The following is a 25,442-nucleotide window of genomic DNA, read 5'->3' as shown; positions in this document are numbered from 1 at the left end:
AGTCTCTTTGCCTCGCCTGGCCCAGATAAGGGCAGCACAAACAGTCATGAGTAGTTCCAGGGCCGTCGATTTGACAACAAGCAGTTTCAACAGAAGAAAAAGAAGCAGTAACGCTAACATAAATGGATTAGGAAAGTATTTAGGGCTCAGATTTTCTCCCAAAGACGGTATACAAGAGGAGTGCATGCAGACAGAAGGGGGCTGTTCCAGCAAGCTTAGGCCCTTTGATCTCAGTACATTAAAATAGTTTTCAATCCATGTGTACTAGCTTAAGCAGTTTAAGGATTGCGGTAAGAGCAGACTTATTAGATTGTGCTGACAATTGTCTAGTATACATCAATATGTGTGTGAATTAATGTTAAGAAATTCTGTCGGGGATAAATATCAAGGCCAACTAAATGCCCTCTAGATATTTCACTGTCATTTCCATCATTTATCAATAAGGGATTATGTTTACCATGACCTCAAGGTAAAGGTCAAAAACAAGCCTCATTACTCTGTTTGGGTCTCAAGCTGCTTAGAGCTTTAAAAGGTACCAACATCTTGCATTGGGCCCAGAAATGAATAGGCAACTACTGCAGTTCTCTTAGGGCACAATCCTATGCAGTTAGGCGGCTGCCTCCGAACTCGCAGGCGACCACCTATCCCATGCAGAGCAGGAGAAGCACCGAGGAGATTGTTCCCTCCGTGCTTCTCCTGCCCTGCATTTTCAGCTAGAGAGCCAGTGTGGTGTAGTGGCAAGAGTGTTGGACTAGGAGCCAGGAGATCCAGGTTCTAGCCCCCACTTAGCCATGGAAGCTCACTGGGTGACTTTGGGCCAGTCACAGACTCTCAGCCCAACCCACCTCACAGGGTTGTTGTTGTGAGGCTAAAATGGAGAGGAGGATAATGTAAGCCGCCTTGGGTTCCTTGCAAGAGGGAAAAAGGCGGGGTATAAATGCAAGCAAGCAATAAATAAATAAATAAATTGCAGCTGTCTTGCTGCGAGAGGGCAGAGAGAGGGAGGAGGCTGCCGTACGACATGCTGGATGTGTCGTACAGACATTTCCGCCCTCCCCGCCCCGGAACACTCCCTGGGAACATCCCATTTTGGCCGCTCCATGCTCCTTTTGCAAGCACAGAGCACGGGGCTTTTCTGCACTGCCTGCGAGGCAGCGTGGAAGTAGGTGGAGGCCGGTTCCTGGAAAACCAGATATCCTATGGCCGTCTAGCTGCTGACTACCGGCCATAGAATTGCTCCCGCCATATTGGAGTGGTATCAACAAACATGGCTATGCCAATTTAAATTCTGGCAGCTGAACTGCACTAATTGAAGCTTTCAAGTGAACTTCAGGGGCATTCCCAAGTCTGTTATAGTAATCCAACCGGAAGGTTACCAGAACACTGGCTACCATAGCATAGGGGTAGGGAACCCCTTTTAGCCCAAAGGCCAAATTCAATTTTGGAGAGGCCCTCAGGCCTGCTTTCCAATGGTGGGCAGGGCTGAAGGTAAGAGAGCTGGAGACAAAAATATAAAGAATACCAGCATATTTTGGTTTAAAGCTCTTAATGCCAGTAATTAAACCTTGGGAGAGGTATTTCAACCTTTTAGAATGGGGGGGAACTGCACAAAGCCAGGAAACCTCCAAAACACTGGTGGCGGGGGGGGGGGAGATGGGGCCAAGATAAGGGGGGCCATGGTCAACTAGGTAACCCTGGAGGGCAAAACTGAACCCCAAGATTTGGTCTCTAGGCTTGAGATTCCCCACTCTCTGCTGTAGCCAGACTATCCCTGTCCAGGAATGGCCACAGCTGATAAACCAGCCCAAGCTGGTAAAACTGAGGCCATCTGGTTTTCTACTAACAAATCTGATTGTAGGAACACTCTCAAGATGCAAACCTGTTCTTTCAGGGGAAATGCAACCCCATCCAAAACAGGGTGAACGCCACTCCCCCCAAACACGAGAGGTCATCTACCCACAGCATCTCCAGCATGTCCTTCCATATTAGCCTGTCTGTAACTTACAATCATCATTGGGGGGCTTGTTGTATGTCCCACTACCAAGAGAGGCTGGGTTGGCAGGTACTCAAGATGGGGTCTTTTTGATTGGAGCACTCCCAGCTCTGGAACCACCTCCCAAGTGAGGTGAGATAGAATCCTTCATTATTCTGCTTTAGAGTAAAAACTGTGCTCAGGCTTTAAATGTTTAGTGTTTTTGCCACTCTTTAAATTGAATGCCAGTCATAACTTTTATTGTATGGTTTTGTTCCTTTTTTGCTTGGGTTTTACGGATCTGATAGGGGTTTTTTTAGCAAATAAGGCAGTAAATAAATGTTAATAAACAAACAAACACATTGTATTGTACACTGCCCCAAGTGGCTTCTAGACAGAACATGTGATTATATAAATCATCATCATCATAACGATAATAATAATGGCACCTGGAGAGTGGATGGACAATGATAGGGGGAGGACCATCCTGGAATGAAGTAGCTGTCACATCTGGTCTGCCCTTCACAACCACCATGCAAATGTGCCCTCAGCTGACTCTGAAAACATTAAAATTCTACAGAGAACCTACCATTTCCTTCTCTAATGTCAATCACCATAACAATTCCAAACAGGATAAATCTGTCTCTATACATGTGCTCTACATGAATTCTCCTCCACCAGATGTTTTTCTTTCACACACACACACACACACACACACCCTTTAGCAGCTGCATCACTACCTTGAACTCTGAGCCGAGAACAGAGGACTTTGGGAATTAGCAGCATAATATGAACACAACCCAATGCAAATCAGCCAGTCATTTTTAAAACTATAATTACCTTAGGTAGCTTGAATTTCTTTTTGCTTTGAAAATCAAATAAAAGTCATAAATTCTCTACAGCATCTTTATGGATCTGTATGATTTAAGACTGGCTCCTTCTTTAATAGCAGCAAGTTAAAACTAATATTTGAGGGGGGTTTTCCAAAATGCACTGCCTTTTAACATAAAATCCTCCCACCCTACCAATAGACAAGATGCTTAATCATATTGTCCCAGACTTCGTAATATAGATATGAATTTTGAAGGCTATTAAACCTCATGAGATATGGACATGTCCAAAAGCAGTTTTGCTCAAAGCCACATCTTCTATAAAGTTGCATACTGCAGACACAGAACAAAAAATCTCTGAAGGGAAGATTTAACTTGGAAGTATATTTATTCTATGCTCATAATACACATTGACATGGTTGATACAGTGGAGTAACCCTTGCATGTAGGACAGCTACTATCCTTTATGAGGCAACCGAAGTAGTTCAGTGTGAAATATTCAGTAGTGGAACGTCTTGTGAATTGACAGTGGAGACTTTCCACGGAATACCGTGCTGAGAAGTCCTCAGGTTTGTGTAAACAAGCTTCCCACGGGACAAAGAAAATGTGAACAGGAATAGATTAGAGACCATTAAGACGTCAATTGGGCAAATTTCAAAATGCCGTATGAGAGAGGTAGGCAACCTGGTGCCCTCCAGGCATTTTGGACTACAACTTCCATAAGGCCCAGTCAGGACAGCCAATGGTCAGGGATTATGGGAGTTGTCATCCGGAATACCTGGAAGGCACCAGGTTGCCTATCGCTGCCATAGGACAAACACCACAGGACTGGTTCAGACTCTGTGCCAAAATAGGCTTCAGGCAGCAGCACACGTTGGGTTGCCTGTGTTGCCACATGGAGGAAGTAATGTGAAACCTGGGTGAACATGCATAGGGATCTCCACAGCACACCCCTGAAGAGAGCAATTATAGGATTGTGAGAATCAGGCAGATTGCTATGTGTGGACTCAGATGGGAGAAGCAGGCAGGCTCCCAAAGCCCAGCATTACACACCCACCCACTCCGTGTCAACTTTATTTCCAGGCCAATCAAGATTTGAACCAGCATTTCTTTGCAGAGCTTTGCTAATTCAGTGATTTCTTAGCCTGCTTTCATATACCAGCCTTGGTTTGTAGCTGCTGATCCATCATGTATACAGTCCCACTCCTATCAAGGTAAAGAGTCTTCACTGAAAGAGTCCCTCTTCAGTATTTGTCCTGTTCACATCTTACGCCAACTGCTGCCAGCCATTTTTCTTTCATAAGATTTGCATGAAAAGTAACATCACAAACAAAAATGGACAAAATGTCACTCTTCAGCACGATTTTCTATGAACTCCTTCTTTGGCCTAGTTTCTGCACTTTGATTTCAAAAGACCATGACTGTACACTTTTAATCGCTTATTACAGTTAATACGAATTTGCATTAGTCACAGCTGCATTGAATGCTTCAGTACAAATGTGCCAAGACTGCCTCTCTAAGGCAATCGTCTAAGCTAGACTAGAAGAGGGAAAGACGGGAGTCGGTAGTACATTTTACAGTAACTGCACAGGTAGACATTGCTGAAAGGTATCAATAACTCTGGGGTTCGTGTGTGTGCTTTTTTACCCACAGAAAGGAATGGACAGGCAGGAATGAGAATACTAGCAGGAAAAGACAACTACCTCATTGATGCCAGATCTGTTCTTCTAACTATGCACTCAAATATACAAAATCTTGGAAGTTTGTACGTGGAAATTAAAAGTAGTTACAAAGCATACAGTAAAAAGTTATGGTTAATTCCTATGCAAGTTATCCACAGAGTGCGTATTTTCCCCATCTGCTTTACTGACCACACAATGTTTGGTTTGCATTGCACTGGCCTACCAAATTTGGTGCCGTCTCACATCCATACACAACACCAAAGCACAAATAGGTAAGTCCATCACTATGTTCACATCCAGTCAAGAAACAATTTGCCAAACGAATTCCATTTCCAGCATTTGTGTTTCTGCGCAGCAGCAAAATCCAAAAGGCAGTTGGCTGACCAATACTATCGACTTTTGTTCTTCTTGGAATTTCCCTAGATCAAGGAGAGAACACAAGTCATCATCACAGAACACAGGATGCTGCTAATACCTGGTCAGACTATTTGTCCATCTAGTCCATCCATTTGTCCTATTCTCCACTCTTACTGGCAGCAGCTCTCCAGGGACCCAAGCAGAGGTCTTCCCCATCACCTCCTACCTGATTTCCCCCACCCTCACCAATTTTTTTAAACTGGAGATGCCAGAGACTGATCTTGGGACTTCCTATGTACAAAGCTATAGTCTACCACTGAGCTATGACCCCTCCCACCCTATACATATCCATATGGCCAGTAATTACTGTTTTAAGCATTTTTAAAAATAAATAAGTTTGAGTTTTATGCTGTGCTATTTTTTTTCTTCTATGCCAGAACAAGAGCAACAGCTGTGAGAGTGACAGAAATAAAACCCTTGGAAGAACTACCCTACCACTGACAGGGCTTAAGGAAACTTTGTGAGCAAGAAGTCCATCTTCCTATTTGACAGTAGCTGCAAGAGCAGACAAATTTAAAAAGTGGTGCAAACCATGCAAGATATCTCGAGCTATGTGAGGTTTCAGTGTAGACAAGCCTCAAGCATCAAATTGCTCCCATGTTTCTATGATTTCAGCCAGCTCCATTAAAAAAAAATCCACTCTGTCAGAAAACAGACATGAGAGAAGAAATCTTTACAAGTTCCAAAGCCTTCAGAAACCACAAGTATGCTGTCTTAGTTACAAGCCAGAAGACGGGGCTTGGGAACAGAGTCAGGGAGAACCAGATTTCACAAGCGGTCAAGACTGCCGAGAAGGCAGCTGATCTGTCAGTTTAGCTTATTTATATTACCAGTATACACATTGCACCCTCCACATAATCAGATACTGACATTTAAAAAAACAAAAAAACAAATTTGACTTCAAAAAATAAAATGGCCTCAACTTTCTTTTTTAAAGAAGTGTTTTAACTCAAGACTTCATTCATGTAAATAAGTTCCAGGAAATGACAATTAAAAACAACAACACATTGTTTTGCATTCAGGATTCAAGCAACTTCTGCTGATGGGAGCATCCTGTAAGAGGAGTTCCTCTCACAAGATGCTCCCAGCAGAAGACGGAAGGCTATTTCTGTTCTTTGCCCCTTCTGCTTGAAGACCCTTGTACCTTCTGAAAATCTGCTCTGGAGGATGGCACCTACCCCAAAATCTGACCCCCTGGAACAGTGGTGGGCTGTGGGGGAATTGGTACAAGTCACTGCCCCTTTTCCACCTACAGGATTTTCTATTGGATCACAAGGCCTTAAATGAATGGAAAGGGCCCTTGCATTCGCTGAAAGGAACTCAGGATCCAAACCATTCCTTTTATTAGGTTTCCCAAAAACTGCAAAGTACCAATTTCTAGCAGATCGCATGTTGGTTGCTGGGGTTCTTCCAAAGAATGCCTTGGTCTAATCCAGCAGAGTTCTTGCATGCCTAAGCCACAGCGCACACTCAGGATCCCTCACCACAGATTAATTATGCTTCAACTTCTCAGAGACGCTTAGTGTGCTCTCTTGCTTTGTGCATTTAACACACTTCAGTGGACCATGGGGGATTCTAGTCAAACAGAATCCATCTCTTAATGGGGGAAAAACTCCAATCAACTTTCAGTTTTAAAAAGAGGCACGCAACAGCCAAGCAACCTTGAGCCATGGCGTTTCACATTTACAAACTGAAACACAAATGGTGGGTCAGGGTAGCATGACTGCATTTGCAAGCACCATCAAAGCACACGATGCTTTACAGAGGTACATAAACAATAGAGGGAGAGAGACAAGGGTAACATGGACAGAATGTGCAGAAGTACAGTTTAGAATACTTTGGCTTCATTTCAGTTGGAGGGGAGGATTAAAGGGGTTAAGAAAAAAGCTTCATGGGATGGTTGGGGTTTTCAGGAAGGAATTGAGGGAAGTGGGGGAGAGAGAACGAGGTTCTTCTACATTCCAGGCAGTGCATAAATATAGTTTTTCCTAGACAGGCTCACCCATTGCTTCTTCCCCCAAGTATGAGATCTCCCACTTACCCTCCTGCAATTTGTTTTTGAGTGCTCTTCAGCTGGCCGAGCTAGCCAAGGGCAAGGTCTTTACAGCAGTCTGCCTCTCCTCCCCTACCCCCCAAGCCCCACGTGACAACTCATGACTCAGGAATTGATTGTTCTGCACAAGAACCTTCCTGTCCATCAACAAGGCTTTAGCCTTTCAGGAGGAGCTGTGGCAACACAGATGCTCGAATGGGGTAGAACAGCTTCCCCCTCCCCATCCAGCTGCCTTTGTGTCACTTCCTCCATCTCCATTTTGTCCAGAAAGCTCCTCCTGACCCACACAAGCTTTCATCTGACAGACTTTAGTCCCATACTTGCTGCTCCATCTTTTACACTGTACCTGCCTCAAGCCCTTGGGAAAAGACAACCTACAAATAAGCTAAGCCAGACCTCCCCAGCCTGGTGCCCTCCAGATGTGCTGGACTACAACTGCCACCATTCCCAGCCAGCACAGTCAATGACCATGGGGATGATGGGACTTGCAGTCCAACACAACTGGGGAAAGCTGAGCTAAACAAACAAACAAACGGAAGGGCTCACCTTTATCCCATCAGTCTCCCACTAAGCCTGCTTCATAGGGATATTGTTGCTGCATTGTGAGTAGCACCCAGTGTCGATATCAAACGTAAGATTTAAGCAGAAATATTCCCTCCTGTTCTATCATAGGAAGTGTTACTGCCTACATGTGAAATCATTGGTAGATACTACCTATTCTTTTATGTAGCCTGTATCAATTACTATTCCTGACATAAATTGCTCCTTCCTAATGTGGCACATACACAAAAAAGGAGGTGGGTTGGGATAACTCATATGCCCTGAAGATACGTCACAAGATATTAGCGTGCAACTTCCACACCAAAGTTCCACTCTGCTAGCAAAACCAGTTGCTACACCATGAAATCAACACTGAACTGAGTTGTGCAATGGTGCTTCTGCCACCCCAACTCATTCTGTGCTTCTTTCCAATTCCATCTGGATGTCACTGCCAAAAAAGCCACTATGTTTTTCAGAATGTACCTGGAGTCTATGACTGGGAATTAAAGAATAAATGAACATAAATAAAACTGGAGGGATTTGTTCAACTCATAAATGAGAGATGATCAGCATTCCCACTACCTGAATTGCATGAACATCTTCCTATTCGCAGCCCACTACAAGTACACATCAACACACACACCTGCCGTGCAGTCAGACTACTGGCCCATTTAACCCAGTACGGTCTGCTTCAGCTGGAAGCAGCTCTTCAATGTCTCAGATAGAGGTCTTGATTATCTGAGATCGTTTTAAATGGAGAGGTCAAGGACTGAACCCAAGACCTTCTTCCTGCAAAGCATGTGCTTCACCAACCAAGCTATGGCCCCTGCCTCACTGCTGTGGCTCACAACTGCAATGCTCAATCAAGACCTCGTCCATCATTCAAACCAATTCCAATGTCAGCCCCCTTTCTCTACCTCTCCAATTCCCATTGGTGCTCTCTACGATGCTGCCCCCTATGGTTGAGCCAGTATCCCATTTGCTAAGCTACTTCTCTTTCTCTGTACGCTCTTCAAGGTCACCACTTCATTAACAAAGCTTTTCCTGCCTTGACAGCAGCTTCTTTGCCATCCATTCTTAGTTGCCCTTTATCCCAGAGAACAATCTCTCCCTACTCCCCCAATCATTGCCTCGTCATCTAATATAGATCGTAAGCCTTCCAGGTAGGGAGCTAGTCTCTTCTACCTTCTGGTGCAGGACTTTGGACATAGTTAAATATTAAGCAAGGGCAGAGGTGGAGAGAGACAGAACCCCCTTCAGAAATATTTTCCTTATTCACAGGCCAAGAGCTTGTACTTTGCTCTCCCCCCAACCCGTCTCTAGTCATTTAGTAAATTAGGGGGTATGAAATTGTGTGGTTTTACATTTGAAATTCAAAAGTGACCCTTGAGGGAGCTTATGAACTCAAACTATGATGTGATAAAAATCTAGAATTAAGGAACATTTGCCATCTACAGTTTCATTCGTTCAGAAACTTAGTTGATACAAGCTTATGTTTGTTTCTTTTGGAGCGTCTGAGGCAATCCCATGGATTATGTAGTTCAACACCCAAGACACACACACAGGAATAGACCCAACACTTTTTAAATAGATTTGATTCTTTTATTCATCAGTTTCCTAAACTAAGTGACCAAGAAAGGATAGGAAATGCTGGTGACTTGCAGGAAACCCAACATGCAGCCCATGGCAACTAGAGTACATACCTTACTAGCCAGCTTTAGTGTATCTATTTCCTCCCGTTGTTTGGATAAGGTTTCGTTCATGCTGCAGAGGTGGTCACTCATCATGCTCAACTGATCTTCATAGCTTCTCTTGGTCGTTGTCAACTCATCCTGAAAGGCCAAAGACATGGTACCTTCAATTGCAAAATAATGAGATATTTCCACCATTGGTGTCTCACAAAGCGGAAGACAGAGGTTCAGAAAACAGGAACAACAATCAAGTTCCAAGGCGTACTGCCTTGTTGCTTTGCTACTAACAAATCGATACATTTCTTTCTTTAAAATGTGTCACTCTTGTGTCTCTTGATATTAAGCTGAAATGGTATGGAAGGACCCAATGCTGTAGCATCAGATCTCAGAGAAAACTTTTGAGCTCACAGCCACCCAACAGGATAGGTTCGGTTGAGAGATTATGACATGCTCAAGCCAGTGGGTTTTACATTAGAGCAAGGATCTGAATTCAGGTAATGGACCAGCCTAACTCTCCTTGAGGACAGTCTATCCCAGTGAACTAACGAAGTCAGCTATTTAGCTCAACCATCAAGCCCTTCTCTGATGGCCAAGCGCTAAAAGGCCGATAAGTGTGTTTAGAATTGTGGGCAGGACAAGAGATTTTATGGTGTGGTGACATCTAGGCTGTATTGTATGATATGCAAACCTACATTTCAAGCTGAAGTCCTCAAGTTCTCATTCAGTTTATGCATAAAGCTTTCTTCTGTCAAGTATATTTAGAGCAGGGGTGGACAACATGGCATCCCCACCACCTCAATTGTGTGTGTGTGTGTGTGTGTGTGTGTGTGTCTCCATGGCACTATGAAGTGCAAAAAACGGTCAAATTCAGCTCAGGGGGGGTCAAATCCCCGCCAGATTTCCCAAAGTTGCCTACCCTGATTTAAAGCTAGCAAGGTTAACTTAAGACTAGTGAGGAAAGGTAGGAAGCTTTTTCAGATGAAATCTATGAAGGAGTATCCTGCAGAAGAAACACCATTAGAGAGATGGGAAGTCCCTCATCTTTACACAGCCAACAGAATGAATCGACCTCGGATGGTGTTGCAATGGTGTTGTGAACTCCCTTAGTGCTGGAACAGTTCCAGAGCATGGAGAAAATGACTGCTTCAGGGCATTTACAAATCCATATCATTTGGTCACAGGTCCTCAGAAATATATCCCCACCACCTAGCAATTAAACAAACTTGCCTGTAATCTGGTGATGCTCTGTCTACCGAGTCTCATCTCTTCCACTGAGGATTCTTTCGATTTCTCCGCTAGAGAGAGTCGCTTTGCAAGTGCTCGGCACTGTCAAATGAAACACAAGGGCACCATGGTAGTTTACTTAGGTGGACTTTTATACAAGCAGTTACTATTGGGTGTGACACTTTCGCCCCGGTGGCTGCTCTGCAGCCCCTCCCACCCCGAGAACTCCAGCAACAGTCAGCGACCCCTGAAGAGCCAGCATGCGCCCAGGTGGATCCGGAGTGCTTCGACTCCTGGCACTGCCAGAGGTGCCTATTTCAAACGCTATGGCACCCCCCCTCCAAATGTCATTCCACTTCATCGTCTTTCTGTCACCCCCGCTTCCCTTCTCCTATTCCCTTTGGAATTTATTTATTTATTGCATTCATATCCCACCTTTCTCCTTTTGCAAGAAACGCAAGGCAGCTTACATTATCCTCCTCCTCTCCATTTTAGCTTCACAACAACCACCCTGTGAGGTAGGTTGGGCTGAGAGTCTGTGACTGGCCCAAAGTCACCCAGTGAGCTTCCATGGCCAAGCGGGGACTAGAACCCAGATCTCCCAGCTCCCAGTCCAACATTCTCACCACTACAACACACTGGCTTCCTCATCCAGCAGGCAATCAATGAACTTTTCCTTTCTCAGTCCCTCAAGCTACTTTCCCACACTGAATCCTGGCTTTGTCCCTCCTGATACTGCCACTGCTCTTTCCCTCAGGGCTCTTATTCTCCCACTCAACTTGCCCTAGAGTTCCTGATGGCAATGTTGACCTTCTTCCCACTAACAAACTGAATTCTGCCAGTTCCAGATTCTGACCATCCCTCCATCCCACTCTTCCTCTTTCATTGCGGTTCACTGTGTTAGACTCTATTCCTTTCTGCATCTCCATAATGCCCTGACAATTCCCCCACTTTATTCCTTGGTGATTTCAACATTCATGGTGATAATTCTTCCAAACTTGCTGCCTCTCTTCTCTTGTCCTCTCCCTAACCTCCTCCTTCAATCTCTGGCTGTGGGGAAACTCTCCCATGTACTTCTGGGGACATTCTTGATCTTGTCTTCAGCAGTTCTCTGTCTCTCACCTCTCTGCTGTGGAATTATTTATATGATCCTATCTCCTTCAGCATTGCTCCCTGTCCACCCTCCCCACGTTCTGTATCTTTTTCCTTCTGTGACTTTCAGCACATCATTGGCTTTTCTCTGAAGTACAGCCACTGGTGGGTGGCAGAGAGAGAGAGAGAGAGAGAGAGAGAGAGAGAGAGGAGTCACTCATCATAGGAGACTCTCCAGAGCAAAATGGAGCCTTTACTCTTAAGACCAATGTTTCACTTTCAGAGTAGGCAACTCATTCCTCACTCACCTCTGCATGGAAATGTACAGACTTGCTGTCAGCCAGCTGCAACTGAGATGTAAGTTCCACTATTCTTGCCATATAGTGGTTCTTGATCAAGTCTTCTCGGGTGTCAGCTTCTGGAACCTGCAAAGCAAGATAGCAAAAAAAAAAAAAAAGTGAGTGTCCATTAAAGTGTGAAAAACACCATAAACTGAACAGATAGTGAACATGGACTCTCCTGCACTGGATGCCTGTGAAAGCTACAACTGAGAAGAGGATATTGTGGAGTTGGACAAATTGAAGAAAAGGGCAGTCAGAAGGATCAAGGGGCCAGAGCAGTTCTCTATGAGGAAAGATTACCTTTGGGCCTTTATAGTTTAGAAAAAACTCAAAAGGAGACATGACGAAGGTTTATAAAATCAGGCATCGTGTGAAGACAGTGGATAGAAGACGTTTTTGTCCTTCTCATAATACTAGAATCTGGGATCATCCAATGAAGCTGAATGGTGGGAGATTCAGGACAGACGAAAGGAAGCCCTTCCCCCCACAGCTATGTGGAGTTAAGCTATGGAATTCAACAGATGGCTTTAAAAAGGGATTTGAGATAGGCTACATACGACCTCCAGGATCAGTGGCAGCATGATTCTGAATACCACCAGTTCCTGGGGAATAACAGCAGAAGGCTATTGTCTTCACGTCCTGCTTGCGGTTTTCTCAGAGGCATCTGGTTTGGCAGTACTGTGCAAAACAGGATCCTGAACATCACTTCCATAATTTTGCCTCCGTACTCAGTGGCAAAATAGGAAATGTAAGTCACAAAATGTCAACAAGCAAGATAACGTAAGACCAAAAAAAGGGCCGTTAAGGAAATGGTTAGTCAGGCAAATTAACAGCAGGTACATTTTTACATTAGTTTGAGCAGGGGGAGAGGGACACAAGGAGCATGTGGTTTGGAAAAGGGTAGCTTTAGTATTAGTTGCTATATTCAGCTTAAAATTATGCTAGTAGGACTGTGCAATATTGGAGCTATACCTCTTCACTCCCAGTAGTTATTGTCAGCATCCCAACCTAGAAAGAGATTAGGACAACAGGATCAGCTTAAAGAAGTAATTTATTCTCCGGCTCAAAAATCCATTTACACAGAAGTTCATCTTGATGGTTTCAGTAAATGTTTAGCAGGCTTGTGTCCCAAATTTTAAAACGTTAAGCACATGTCACTGCCACTGCTCTCAGTGGAAAAATTAAAAATATGCTCGGCTCCCTCCCCCCACCTTGGAATCAATGGGGTTGCAATGTGGGTGAACCTTAGCTGCATTGTGTCTGTGGTGTTTCTCTCCATAAAAAGAAAATATATTCAGTGGAATTGTCTTGCAAGTGTGCTGCTTCCAGACACACACTGAATCATACTGAAATGTTGAAACAGCAATTTGCATAATTTCCAAGTTAAAGACCCGTATCATGTTACTGATATTTAATATATCAAGATTACAGATTGTTCAATATGTGCAAGATAACCAGCTCTCACACGTTAACACAAGAAAATTAAGCTCTGCTCCTCCATAAAGTTTTCCTGAGATAAAATACTGGTTTGTAGAAAGGGGATGGGTGAAATTTAATCCAATGATATCCTAGCTGAAAACATCTAACTCTTATCTGGAGTTAAACACTGGAGATGCTGGTATGATGCTGTCCATCGTAAAACACCCAGTGTGGTATAAAATCCAGAGTGCTGGACTTGGAGAAGGGACATCTGGGATTTTAATCCATGCCATGTAGCTCACTTGGTGACCTTGGGCAAGTTACAGTTTCTCACTATAGGATAAAAGGGAATAACTCCAAGTATGCTATGCTGAGCTTCTTAGTGGAAGAGTAAAATACAAATTTGATAAATAAAATGAAGAGACACGCTGGCTGGGTTTGCACAACACGTTGAACCGTGGGTTGTTGTGTTGTGTGACCCCACCTGTGCTAACAAACCATGGTTAGTTAACTATGAACAACCCATGAAGAGAACCCATTGCTTTAGGAAGCTGTACTGTTTTACAAAGCTGTACTGGTTCCATATCCTTGAGTATGCCTCATTCAACAACCAGTCTTGGGACTGAGTTTGTCCTTGTTCCAGCAGTACGGAAGCCCCCTTTGAAATCCACGAACTCATTAAAAGCCTTTTGCATAGTGAAGGTTTTCCACTTATACAAAGAGCTAGAGTGTATGGTTTCAGGCCAAACCACATATAAGCGATAGTAGCAGTACACAGTTGCAAGAAAGAAAGAGAAAACACTGCTCAGACTTCAAGCAGCAGCTTTGGAAATGGAAAGGGTAATGGATCCATTGGCTATTGACCTCTGCTGCATAATTCTTTCAAGACAGATGGAGAAAACTGAACAGTAGCCCATCTGTGATACAGCCCATCTGCTGGTACACAACTAGGAATTTCCCCCTGCCCCCATGATTTTGAAGCACAGAAAGGATCATCAAGTTTCTTTAGAGAATCCATGTAGTGAAGGTAAGATTAGATCTCTAATATTCCTTGATATTTTCTTTAAACCTGCATATTAAAAATATACTGAGAAGGGCTATAAGAGACCTTAAGTACAAGCCCTCCCACCCCCACTCTGGCTGAATCACTTAGGCATCCAGACAGCAGTGAATATGCACAACTGTAGAAATGGTCCTAAAAATGTTCAAGATGAGTCAGGCCGCCTCGGAAGGTGGTAGACCCTCCTTCATTAATGGCTCTTAAGAAGAAGATGGATGAAATCAGGAATAATGTAGCAGTGGATGCCCTGCATCAGCAAGGGGTTGGAGTAGATGACCTCTGAGGTCCCTTTCAGCTCTTTGATTCCAAGTCAGCTATGCTATACCACCACCACCAGCAGCAGCAGCAGCAGCAGCAGCAAAGAGCTTCCTTTAACAAAACTATTTCTAAACAGTGTTTCACACGGAATAGTGGTAGTTCTTGCAGGAGAAAAACACAGTCATGTGAATGAGCCTCAAATAGTAGATCTGCCACTTTCTCAGTCCCTATTTCATATATGTCTGTATACCAAGACAGCAATAAGGCGCATTCGTGCTAACATAAAACCAGAGAGAGAGAGAGAGAGCGAGATCAACCCCAGCTGATGTAGTACTGTATGAGAGAGCTGTAAGAAGCAGGAATATGCCCAGCTCCAAAAGCCCAGGAGGTAGTTTTAGGAAAGCAACTATTTTCCCAGCGTCAGACCTGGCTCCAGCCAGAGATGTAAAATATCTGGAAATTTTGAGGCCATGGAAAAAAAAGCATCTTTCTGGGTTTTTTCCTGGAAAAATGGGGAATTTTGGAAAAATTGAAAAATAAGCAGTACTTTTTTTTTAGCGCTCTTTACAGATCTAAAGTAATTGTGTTGTTTTAAGACAGCCTTTCCCAACCTGATGCCCTCCAGATATTTTGGATTTCAGCTCCCATCAGCCTCAGGCAGCATGACCAAGGTCAGGAATGCTGGGCATTGTAATCTAAAACATCCAGAGGGCACCAGGTTGGGGAGGGCTGCTTTGAGGAACATAAAGCAGCCTTCTGTTCCTGAAGTTGTTTTATGTATGACTTAGTTTTCTCATAAAAGTATCATTATAGTTTAAAACTTTAAAAAGTAACCGCAGTTAGTAAAGTTGTAATTATTGTCTGAATATATTAGAACTACAATAAATGACTGCTACAGCAACAGAAACATAGAACTCTATAGAAGCTGTCAAGTATGTACATTTGCTGTCAGGAATACACAATGGTGACTCTACTCACATGTTGGGAAACTGAGCATAAATGTCTATCAGTAAAATATACTTTAGATCAATAATTTTAATAAGGAATGAAAGAAGTAGCTATGCTGGGAATCTTACGGAGAGGATTAAAAATATTTTTTCCCCGTGGCTTCATTATTTCCAGACATTTTACATCTCTAGTCTTTCTATAAAAGTGTTTTTATTGCATAGTTTTTCAAAAACATTTTGGGAGGAGTAAAGGCTGGGTAACAATGTATAAATACTTTGTCTTAAATTCTAAAAAAAAATATTTCATAATCCAAAGCTGTTCCATTTTTCGGGGGGAAACAAAAACAGTCCTCAGGAAAAAATGGGGTTCCCCCCTGCAAATTTTTCTGTTTTTTTTCCTGGGCTGTCACATCTCTAGCCCCATCACAAACATGGGGATAGAATTAGCTCCTGCAAAGATAATGGATGGTTGAACACTTGAAACATGCGATATAGTTATTATTAAATTATCCATAGATTAGTTGACACAGTACCCAGATTTAGAACAATTTCCTCTTGAACACATTTGTAATGATTCAAAAAGTCTGTCGCACAAGTAAAGAGGAGCTTTTAAAGTTCACATTTATTGCTATTGCCCTGCCTTTTCTCCAAGGAGCGTCACACACAAACCCATTTTATCTTCACAACAAACCTTAAGCTGAGAGTGTGCAACTGGGCCAAGGGTCACCCTGTGAGCTTCATGGCCAGTTGCAGATTTCAAGCTGGATCTACCCAGTCCTAGTCCAACACTCTAACCACTACACCACACTGGCTCATGGCGCTCTGTGCATGCAGGAATTATACATTGTTATGTTCTTTATGTTATGGCCATGATAGAGGAGAACAGGGCCAATGGCACTCGCATCAGAGACCTTAAACAGGGATAGATAATGTGGTGCCTGCCAGATGTTTTGGACTACAACTCCCATAACTGATCGTGCCAGCTGGGGCTTATGGGAGCTATAGTCCAAAACACCTGGAGGGCACAAGGTTGCCCACCCATTCCTTAGGCGTTTGTGACTGGGCCTACTGGCTTAAATTCACAGCTCTGCACAGACACAAGGTTCCTATTCCCAGTTATGGCAACTGGAGTTCTGCCATAAACTGATGGTAAGAAAGTGCTGTTTTCTGCATATGGGGGCTGCATTGCTGGATCAAGCCATTACATGTTCCAGTCTTTAAACTTTCTATGACAAGCTCATCTGCACACATTCTTCAGACTGCTGTTTTCAGCCTACTGAACAAATCCTTTGTTCAAGTACTAAAGATTTCATTTCACACCTACAGCAGTATTTCAGAAATGACATGTTAAGCTGGCCCACATTCCCAACCAAAATTCCTCAATAAAAAGTATGAGCTTCAAATCTATCAAACAGTCCTTCTTTAACACATGTGTTCCCATCAGAATTTTGCTCCACTTCATTTTTTATTAAGTAAAATTTAGTCTGAAAGCAAGGGAAATGGCCCAAAACACCAGACTCAAACAGGTCAGAACTATAAAAGTATCAGCTTAAATCTGCATAACACAAAATCCATTTTTGCAATTGAGGCAAAAAACCATTGAAAATATTTCTGTTTTAAAAGTATATACATGCAAGGGTGCAATCCTATGTATGTTTGGACAGAAAAAAGTCCTACAACTCCCAGCATTCCCCAATCAGCATGGCTGCTGGGAATTGTAGGACTTTTTTCTGTCTAAACATGCGTAGGACTGGGCTCTAAATGTATTTCTTGTATTCCAAAATTCCACCAACCCCGAATTTCAAACAATCCTGAGAACTCTGGTAAATTCTATTACAAGATGTTTGCTTCATTTCTCTTTATTTAAAATGTTTATACCCAGGATTACGATCCATAAAGCAGCTTACAGTAGCAAAAAGGAAAACAGAATTTAAAGTAACCAAATATCAGAAAAAACAGCAACTGTAAAATAACGCAGAATCACAGGCCATAATATAATTATGTAATGCCCTTCTGAAATATGGATCTTAACCTGTCATCTAAGTCCCAGTAATTTCACAATTAGGTGCCACTGGTGAAAAAGCCCTGTCATGCCTATACACCCACTCACACATCAGACAGCAGGAAGATACAGAACAGGGCCTCAGTCTTAGATTGTCTAAGGGGGTGGAGAGGCTCAAATGTGAGAAAGCAGTCCTTGAGGAATCCTGGCCCCAGACCATCTGGGGCTTGAAAAAGTCAAAATCCACATTTTGGGCTCAGAAACCAACCGGAAGCCAATTAAGTACCAAATCAAGTAATATGCTCTGAACAGCATGTTCTTGTTAATATCGTTGCTGCCAATCTCTGCTGCATTCTCTGCACACCACTGAGTACAATCTCCTAGGAACTCTTCTTGGAGGTGCCCAAAGGAAGACAAGCAAATTGGGAGAGATATGATGTAGCATACTCGACTATTTTAGCCTGGTTTACCAACAGTGCAATCCTACATGTGACCATTCAGAATTAAGTTGCACTGGGTTTAAGATTGTAGTCCAAAATATTGCTTTTAATAATTACATTTAATAAAAAATGTATATACTGGTAAGTTTGTGTGCTGCATAAATATCAGACTAGCTTTTCCAACATCCAAAAATAGCTGAACGGAAATATTTTATTAGGAAGGAAGTCAATAAAGCACAGTGTGATCTAAATGTTATATTCAAACCAATTCAAAGCTTTACTTGGAAATTATTTTCATTGAAATACTTATAAATATTTTAGGGTATGGAAACTCAATAGTATACACTTCCTTTTTGGGTTCTAAGAAAAAATGGAGGCACTGAAAACTGTTAACATATTGGGCTAAACATTACTCAAGCTGGCATCCACTCATGCAACAGGAGCTAAACCTCCCCTCCTCTTCCCTGCAGCCCTCCACCCCCAAATCTGCTCTAGAGAATCCTCCAACCCCCTAGAGCAGATTTGAGGGGCATGCAGAGGGCTGCAAGAGACATTTGATCTATCAGCGGTGTCCATTCTGTTGGTGGAAGGACCTTGTTGGATGCAACCCATTGATTTTAGCATGCCTGAAGGGCTGTGCACATAAACATACATGCTTCCTATGGACAGTCACCTTAAAAAGTTAATCGAAACTTTAAATTTAAATTTAACTAGTATTCTATCTGTTCCAAATGACCAATGTGAGGAGTCTGGAAGCTTTTGCTTTTCCATTTTTGATTAACAAAGGCTTGTTGTGTCATCCGAAGCTGACATTCACCTGGTTCGTACATAACAACAAACCATGGTTTAATTAACTATGGTTTGTTGAATCATGTGTTGTCATTACATGTGAAGATCAAACTTTCCGTTAACTATGGGTTGTTAACCATGAATAACCATGAAGAGAACCCATGGTTTGCTGTTGGGTTGTGTACTGTGGGTTTTTAAACCTTGCGTTGTCATTACATTTGAGCCCAGAACTGTGTGTTGTTCAGCCAGGTTACAGAAGCCGCAGGAAAGAGCAGTAAAAAAACCCAGTCTCTTAATATGCAGTGCCACGAAAGCAGTTTGGATACAGGAAGGGAGTGGGCGAAGGAGGAGAGAAACAAACAACCCAGGGACTGAGAAAACAAACCATGGTTATTTGATCATATACCAGACAAACTCTGAGTAGGGCAACAAACCATGGTTTAAATAAACCATGGGTTAGTGTGAAGAGGCCAAACTGTGGTTAACTGTAGCGACTGTTTACTTGAAACAAGTCAACTTCCAAATGTGGTTAATGAAGCTGGCTTGCTTCAATAAAACAGCTAAAATTAATCATAGTTTTGGATTTGGATGCAACCCTAAACTGTGGTTAACTGAAATCAGAAACAAAACCTTCCAATCTACTCAGTCACAGGGACAGGGGAGAGTAGAGAAGCCCAAGGGGAGGCTAGACTTGTTCATCTAAATGCAGCCATTGACTGGGTTCACACAACAGGATAACCCACACTCAAGGTTGAGTATGGGTTGAACCATGGGTTGTCGTGGAACCGTGGGTTGTCATGTTGTCTGAACTGAGTCGCAATAACAACCCATGGTTTGTTAACCATGACAACCCGCAGTTCACACCCCAACGACAACCCATGGGCTCTCGTCAACAACAACCCATGGTTCAATGACAACCCACACTCAAGCCATACTCAACTTTGAGTGTGGGTTGTCACGTTGTGTGAACCCATTCACTGTGTTCATTCATTCGGTTACTAATCAATGTAGAAATTCAATGTTTTTTAACAAGTGGGAGAAACTGCCAAGAAAAAAGATACAGCAGATGAGAAAAGTTTCTAGTATGTCACTGGGAATAAGATACACTTACCAGACTTGTGCTTGTAACTGGCTCCCTGAAAACCTTCTCTGTGACATCCTCCTTCTCCTGTTCAACTGCATTTAACAGGAGGGGGCTTTCCTGGGTTGCCTCAATTCTCTGGTTGCCAACAGAGTTCTTGAGTTTATTGAATACCCTTTTATTCTCTTTCTCCGCCTTAATTTTGGCCAGCTGGGCCTCCAGCATCCAGTGTTCTTTTTCCTGCTCCAGCTTTGCAATCTTCTCCAAACTCTGCTGGACCTGGACAAAGGGAAAGTTAGCACTACAAAGCCAATGGATGCAAACTGACAGAAATCAAAAGGTGCAGTAGGCTTATCTAAAAGAGAGTGCATAGCAAACTGAGTCATTGCTAGAGCAGGCTGTATCTGGAGCAGACAGAGGCAACAAAGGCGACCCCAACATACCACTCTGGTTTGCAGGCTCATGTTCACCCTCAGCTCGCATTGAAAGGTTCCTAGCCCTCATAAGAGCAAGAACGACAAACAAGGCTTCCCTACAAGCACTGTGTTTCTGACTCTTTAAAACAGAAAACACAGTAGAGAAAAGAAGAGTGCAAATACCCCGTATAAAACTAAGGCTGTGACAGATAGCGTTTTTTACAAAGCTTTAAACAAATAACATGTCCTTCATTTAAAAAATGTAAACATATGATAATGGCAAGATGCACAGCTGAGTACACAAACAAAGCAGATTCATATGCAGAATGGAGGAAACAGATGCCTGCAGTTACAGACTAGATAACATTTTACAAACTGCAATAAATAAATGGTTTCTTTTTAAACACCCGTGAAGAACATAGCAAATTATGATACAAGTCCATTAGTACAGATGTTTTCCAACTGTGACAAGTTTGGTTAAATGGAATGTTCAAGTTTAAGGTATTTTAAGTGGCTAGCCCCAATTGTTAAACTTTTTGTGGACTCTGGACATAGCAAGAAAGACCTGAAATTCTGCTGTCTCAGAAAAATCATCAGATCTGGCATACAACTAGAAGCCAAATTAAAAAGGAGAGTGATATTTTGGATATCACTGGTTCCCACAGGCCTCAACAAAGAACTTAACTGGACTCCTACGTATATTGTAACACCCATTCACACGTTTTGATTGTTATGCTTTTCTGTTTCATAGTATATCTTATTTATTTAAACAGAAGGAGCAATCCCAGACAGCATCAGGGGCGGGGGGATAGGATAGTTTGGTTTCCTGGCTTTGAGGTCAGAGACAGGGCTCTGACTTCGGAGCCAAGAAACCGTGCTCCCTGCCCCCTTCCCCTAGTAGCCAGTGCGGAGAGAACCACACCAGCTACCTCTCCGTGCTCATGAAATGGAGTGCAGAGACAGGAAAAGGGGGCGTTCCCGGGGACAGGGAGGGAAGGAAACCATGGCGGCTGCGATACAACATAACCCTAACCCTTCCCTCCCCCTCTGAGGCACTGCCACTAGACAGACGAAATCGCCCATCTAGCAGAAATGCAGGGCGGCTGGAGCGTGGAGGCAGAGATTACCTCTGCTGTCCTCCCGCCCTGCACTGGATACTTGGCAGCCTTCAAGTTCGGAGGCTGCCAACAATTCATATAGGGCTGCACCCTAAGCCACTCTATTTTTCATTGGTTGTTTACCATATGGTTTAGGATCCATATGACCAACTGCACTAGCACTGAATCTCAGCACGGAACTGACAAGGTCAATTATACCAGCTTCCACACACAGCTGATGGAATTTTCGTCTGTGACAGGGAAGGCTTTTGGCATTTGGTATAAATCCACCAACACTGACTGATCACATACACATGGCCTTGAAACTACTGCAGGCTAGTGGAGAAGGATATATTTTTATTTTTAATCGATATTGTTTAGACTTTGCTAAACCTATTTTGGCAACTAAATTCATCAAGTAATGGGCAAGTTTTGGAATCATTTGGAGGCGAGGCAATTGCTACATGGAGAGATATTAATTTATGTTTGCTAACTGCCTGCATACCTACAATGAATGTCTGCCAAAGGAATAGAGATACACATTCATCCCTCCAATGAAAGAGTTTTTAATTAGGCCATTGTGGTGAGAGTATCAGTTGTTTAAAACATCATTATTTTTTCAAGAGTCTGGCAGTGCAATTGTTGATTTGTTATGTTTTTACATTGTAGTTTTGTATAGGCCACTGATGATGACAAAAAGTTGAAATGTGTTTGACCCATTGGTAGTTTTTAACGTGTGTGTGTATATATTTACATGTTGTCATATGTGCCCTTTTATATTATTACAACATTTTAACATCACAGTTTTTAGGTTTTACAATTCTGTTTTTATTTTGTATATTGTGATACATATGTTTTGGATACAATCTTTTAAATATTTCCACTTTTTAACATTATTTTAAATGTGCGCATTTTTGTACCTTAACTTTGGCTTTTGTCAATTGTATATATCATTAAGGACTATTGGTGCTTTGTTGTCATCACCTAAGGACACAATCCTATGCATGTTTAGACAGAGAAAAGGCCTACAACTCCCAGCATGCCCCAGCCAGCCAGGGAGTTGCACGCCTTTTCTCTGTCTGAACATGCATAAGATTGTGCCCTAAATGGAATGTTCAGCCTGGAGGATGTTCTGTAGCTATGGAAGAGAGACCATTACATTATTCTCCAAACACCCCAGAAGGAAGTCCATTTGGGACCTCACACTATGTATTCCAATATGTTTATTAGTCTTTCTCCAGCACAGCCCTTCTGATTACAGAAACAGAGAAAATTAAGAACTCGAGCAGGTGCTCACAGTGATTGACTTTGGCCTTTTAACTACTAGATCAAGTGGCCATCTAGCTTGAGGCCTGGTTTCCCAGTTTTTGAAGCCAGGTTTCTGAGTCAGACAACATGTTTGGCATCAGAGAGACCTTAAAGTACCATTCATGTTACAGGCTGTTTTCACTCACCCTACCACCCGAAAATGACACAAATAAACTAAACATACATGGCTATAAAAAGCTTTACTTCAGTTTGCCTTTTCCATCTGCTGGGGTGGCGTGGGGGGAGGATGTTCACACATTTGACATGCACATTTGACCTTCCATATTATTTCCGTTTTTGTCTTAAACTCACAAACCTGAGGCCAGTGGGACAGCAGATGACCAGAGAGTTGATCCAAGGGCTCACCTTTACAAAGGCAGAACTGTATCAAATTTGGCTATTTACTTTATGCTATTGGGCTTTTTGGCAGAAACCGAGCCAAATCGCATCCAGGAAACAACCAAATTTGATACAGTGCCTTCGGAGAACAGTCTGCCCAAGAGGCCTGTCTGCTCTAGCCCCTTGTTCTGCGCTTGGATCAAGCTTGGATTGTATGCAAATTCTAAAACCAACCATAATCCTCCTTAGATTTCAGTATTTAGATGGCACATTACCATGTGTACTAAATGAAGAGGTTCGCATGGTGCAACTCCCAAATAAAACACAATTTCAGTGAGCACGCTATATTGTGGAATGGCTGCATGCCAAACCATGGAATACCTGCTGTGCGAGGCCTTCTCTGCTCTCCGTGGAACTCAGAAGAACCCTGCGGTTGGCCAAGGCCTCTTCGTAAGGCACTGAATCAGAACACGGCTGGAGCCAAAAGACTTTGGTGAGTCACGTTACATATGGCAAGCGTTAAGTTTCCCCACTGCCCTCCCCCTTGCTAGCAAAAGTCTTCTTTGATGCCTTCCAGGCCTTTAGAGGAAGAGGTCTGGGCCTGGGGTACTGCAACTGGGGAGAAACAAAGAGAAAACTGCACAGCTGCAGCATTGTTCTAAAAAGCCCACAGTGGTGTTGGGCAAAAACAGTGGAGGAAGACCTAGATTAGACCTCAAAACAGTGAACAAAAACATCCGTGTGTCATTCTGATTACAGGCTTCTCAGCTGGAACAAAAGCTGAAGTTTTGTCCTCTGGTATGAAGGCACTAAGGGTTCTGGGAGATGTTGGGGGCAGAAGAGAGGAATTAGGATAGCATGAAAAGTCGTTAATAATATGTAAGAGGCTGAGCAGGGTGACAAGAGGTCTAAACGGGTGCTATAGGAGTCAGTGGAGCAGCATGCATCTCAAACAAGAAGGAACGCCTATTCAAGCCTTTGTCTATAAATCCTTCTCAGCGAAAGCAAAATTAGGGAGTTGCCTCTACTGCCAATTTTCTCCTTTCAGCTGAAAACAGAGCGCGCGCACACACACAACAACAAATGCTGTAGCACATTAGCTAGTTTAACTAGTTTACAGCAACATACAGTATAAAGCTTCCTACAGCTATTTATGTCCCTCAAACCAGTTAGGGTTCAAACACACTTAAGAGGGACCAGTTTCTACATCACAATAAGCCAGGGTTGCGGGCAATTACAAGCAGCTTCAGCAGGAACAGCTAAAAAAACCACGGACCTTCCATCTATGTTTGTTTAGTGTAATGTACAAACCAGAATCTCTGGCTTACCTCTTTCCCTGACAAGTCAGAGAAATAACCCAGTTTGTTTTGGGATTATTTCTCTGACTTGTCAGAGGAGAGGCAAGCCAGGGGTCCTGGTTTGCACATCACACTAAACAAACCATGGACAGATTGGGCAACATTTATAAATTAGCTGCTCTGGAACTCTGGTTTATCATGATCTACAAACCAGGCCTGCATGTTTGAACGCTCCTCAATTTTTTAAAAGCCTAATATGTTAGGAGCTTTTTCCCTGTGCAAGGAGGTTTCTAGTCCTACTTAAAACTATTTTCTCTTGAGATTAGCTGCAATGGAGTTACTTATTTCATTCTGAAAAACAGATTCCCATTGTCCTTCTGCAATTTCCTCACAACAATTCTCTTGCCATCTGGCCTTCAACTTCTAAATCCATTCCCTACCTCCTAAGTGCTTCGGAATCAATATGAAAGAAGCCTTTTTACTGGCTGTGGAACTGTCTTTCAAAGGGGGTTAGATTTCTATTAACACAATCAATTTATCCACTGGTTCTTAAAAATGCCTACTTGGAAAAAAAGAAAAGGAATGGAGGAGTCCAATCCCATATTTTGAAATGTTTCTTCAAACAAGAATAAGTCTCCATTATGAGACAGTGAGAAGTAAATATTCTCTCTTCTCCTTTTATGTTGTGTCTTTTAGACTGTAAGCCTGCAGGCAGGGACTGTCTTGTTATCATGTTTATTGATCTTCTATAAGCTGCTTTGGGAATATTTTCAGCTGAAGAGCATGGTTGAAATGCCACAAATAAACAGTTTTTTATGCAAGGGGTTATTTAAAAAAAATGCAGGATCATTCCAACTTTCAATCCCTGTACAGGGAGGGGGAGCCCTGTAGCACTGAACCATGGAAAGGCTCAGAAAGTAGCAACAGGTCTTGCTCCTTTCTATACCTTTTCAAGGTTCAGTAGAAGGTCTAGAACAGGGGTAAGTAATATGGTGCCTTCCAGATGCTTTGAACTACTCCAATAACAACTGGAGGGCACTAGGTTGCCTACCCCTGGTCTAGGTAGTCCTTTTCCTCAAGAGAAGGGTTGGAGATCTTGTCAGAAAAAAAAAGCTCTCCCCAATGGCAAGTACATTTGTGTCTCCA

The 25,442-nt window shown here is 42.8% G+C and overlaps 1 protein-coding gene across 11 annotated transcripts in view; it reads right to left on the bottom strand.

Moving 5' to 3' along the window:
* Positions 1-3,171: 3,171 nt before the first annotated feature.
* PPP1R21 (protein phosphatase 1 regulatory subunit 21) overlaps positions 3,172-25,442 on the bottom strand; it is a 57,829-nt gene continuing 35,558 nt past the window's right edge. For 2 of the 11 annotated variants that reach the window (XR_014786974.1, XR_014786978.1), the window contains exons 16-23: positions 23,380-23,472; positions 19,869-20,117; positions 12,815-12,850; positions 11,810-11,926; positions 10,413-10,511; positions 9,198-9,326; positions 3,607-4,903; positions 3,172-3,486 (exon numbers count right to left, since the gene is read on the bottom strand). Coding sequence is in view for 2 of the 11 variants with exons in the window: in XM_084829205.1 (XP_084685331.1) it covers positions 4,874-4,903; positions 9,198-9,326; positions 10,413-10,511; positions 11,810-11,926; positions 12,815-12,850; positions 19,869-20,117; positions 23,380-23,472 (753 nt within the window). In the remaining 9 variants the exon portion in view is untranslated. Of the gene's footprint in view, positions 4,904-9,197; positions 9,327-10,412; positions 10,512-11,809; positions 11,927-12,814; positions 12,851-19,868; positions 20,118-23,379; positions 23,473-25,442 lie in introns of all 11 variants that reach the window. The other 9 variants (XR_014786975.1, XR_014786979.1, XR_014786976.1 and 6 more) reach the window with 5 other exon arrangements.

This window comes from Heloderma suspectum, chromosome 1 (genome assembly GCF_057233095.1).
Source record: "Heloderma suspectum isolate Gila_16-S chromosome 1, 16-S_ref, whole genome shotgun sequence".
Classification (NCBI taxonomy): domain Eukaryota; kingdom Metazoa; phylum Chordata; class Lepidosauria; order Squamata; family Helodermatidae; genus Heloderma; species Heloderma suspectum.
Note: the sequence above shows the minus strand (reverse complement) of the source record. Positions and strands in the feature narration are given on the sequence as shown.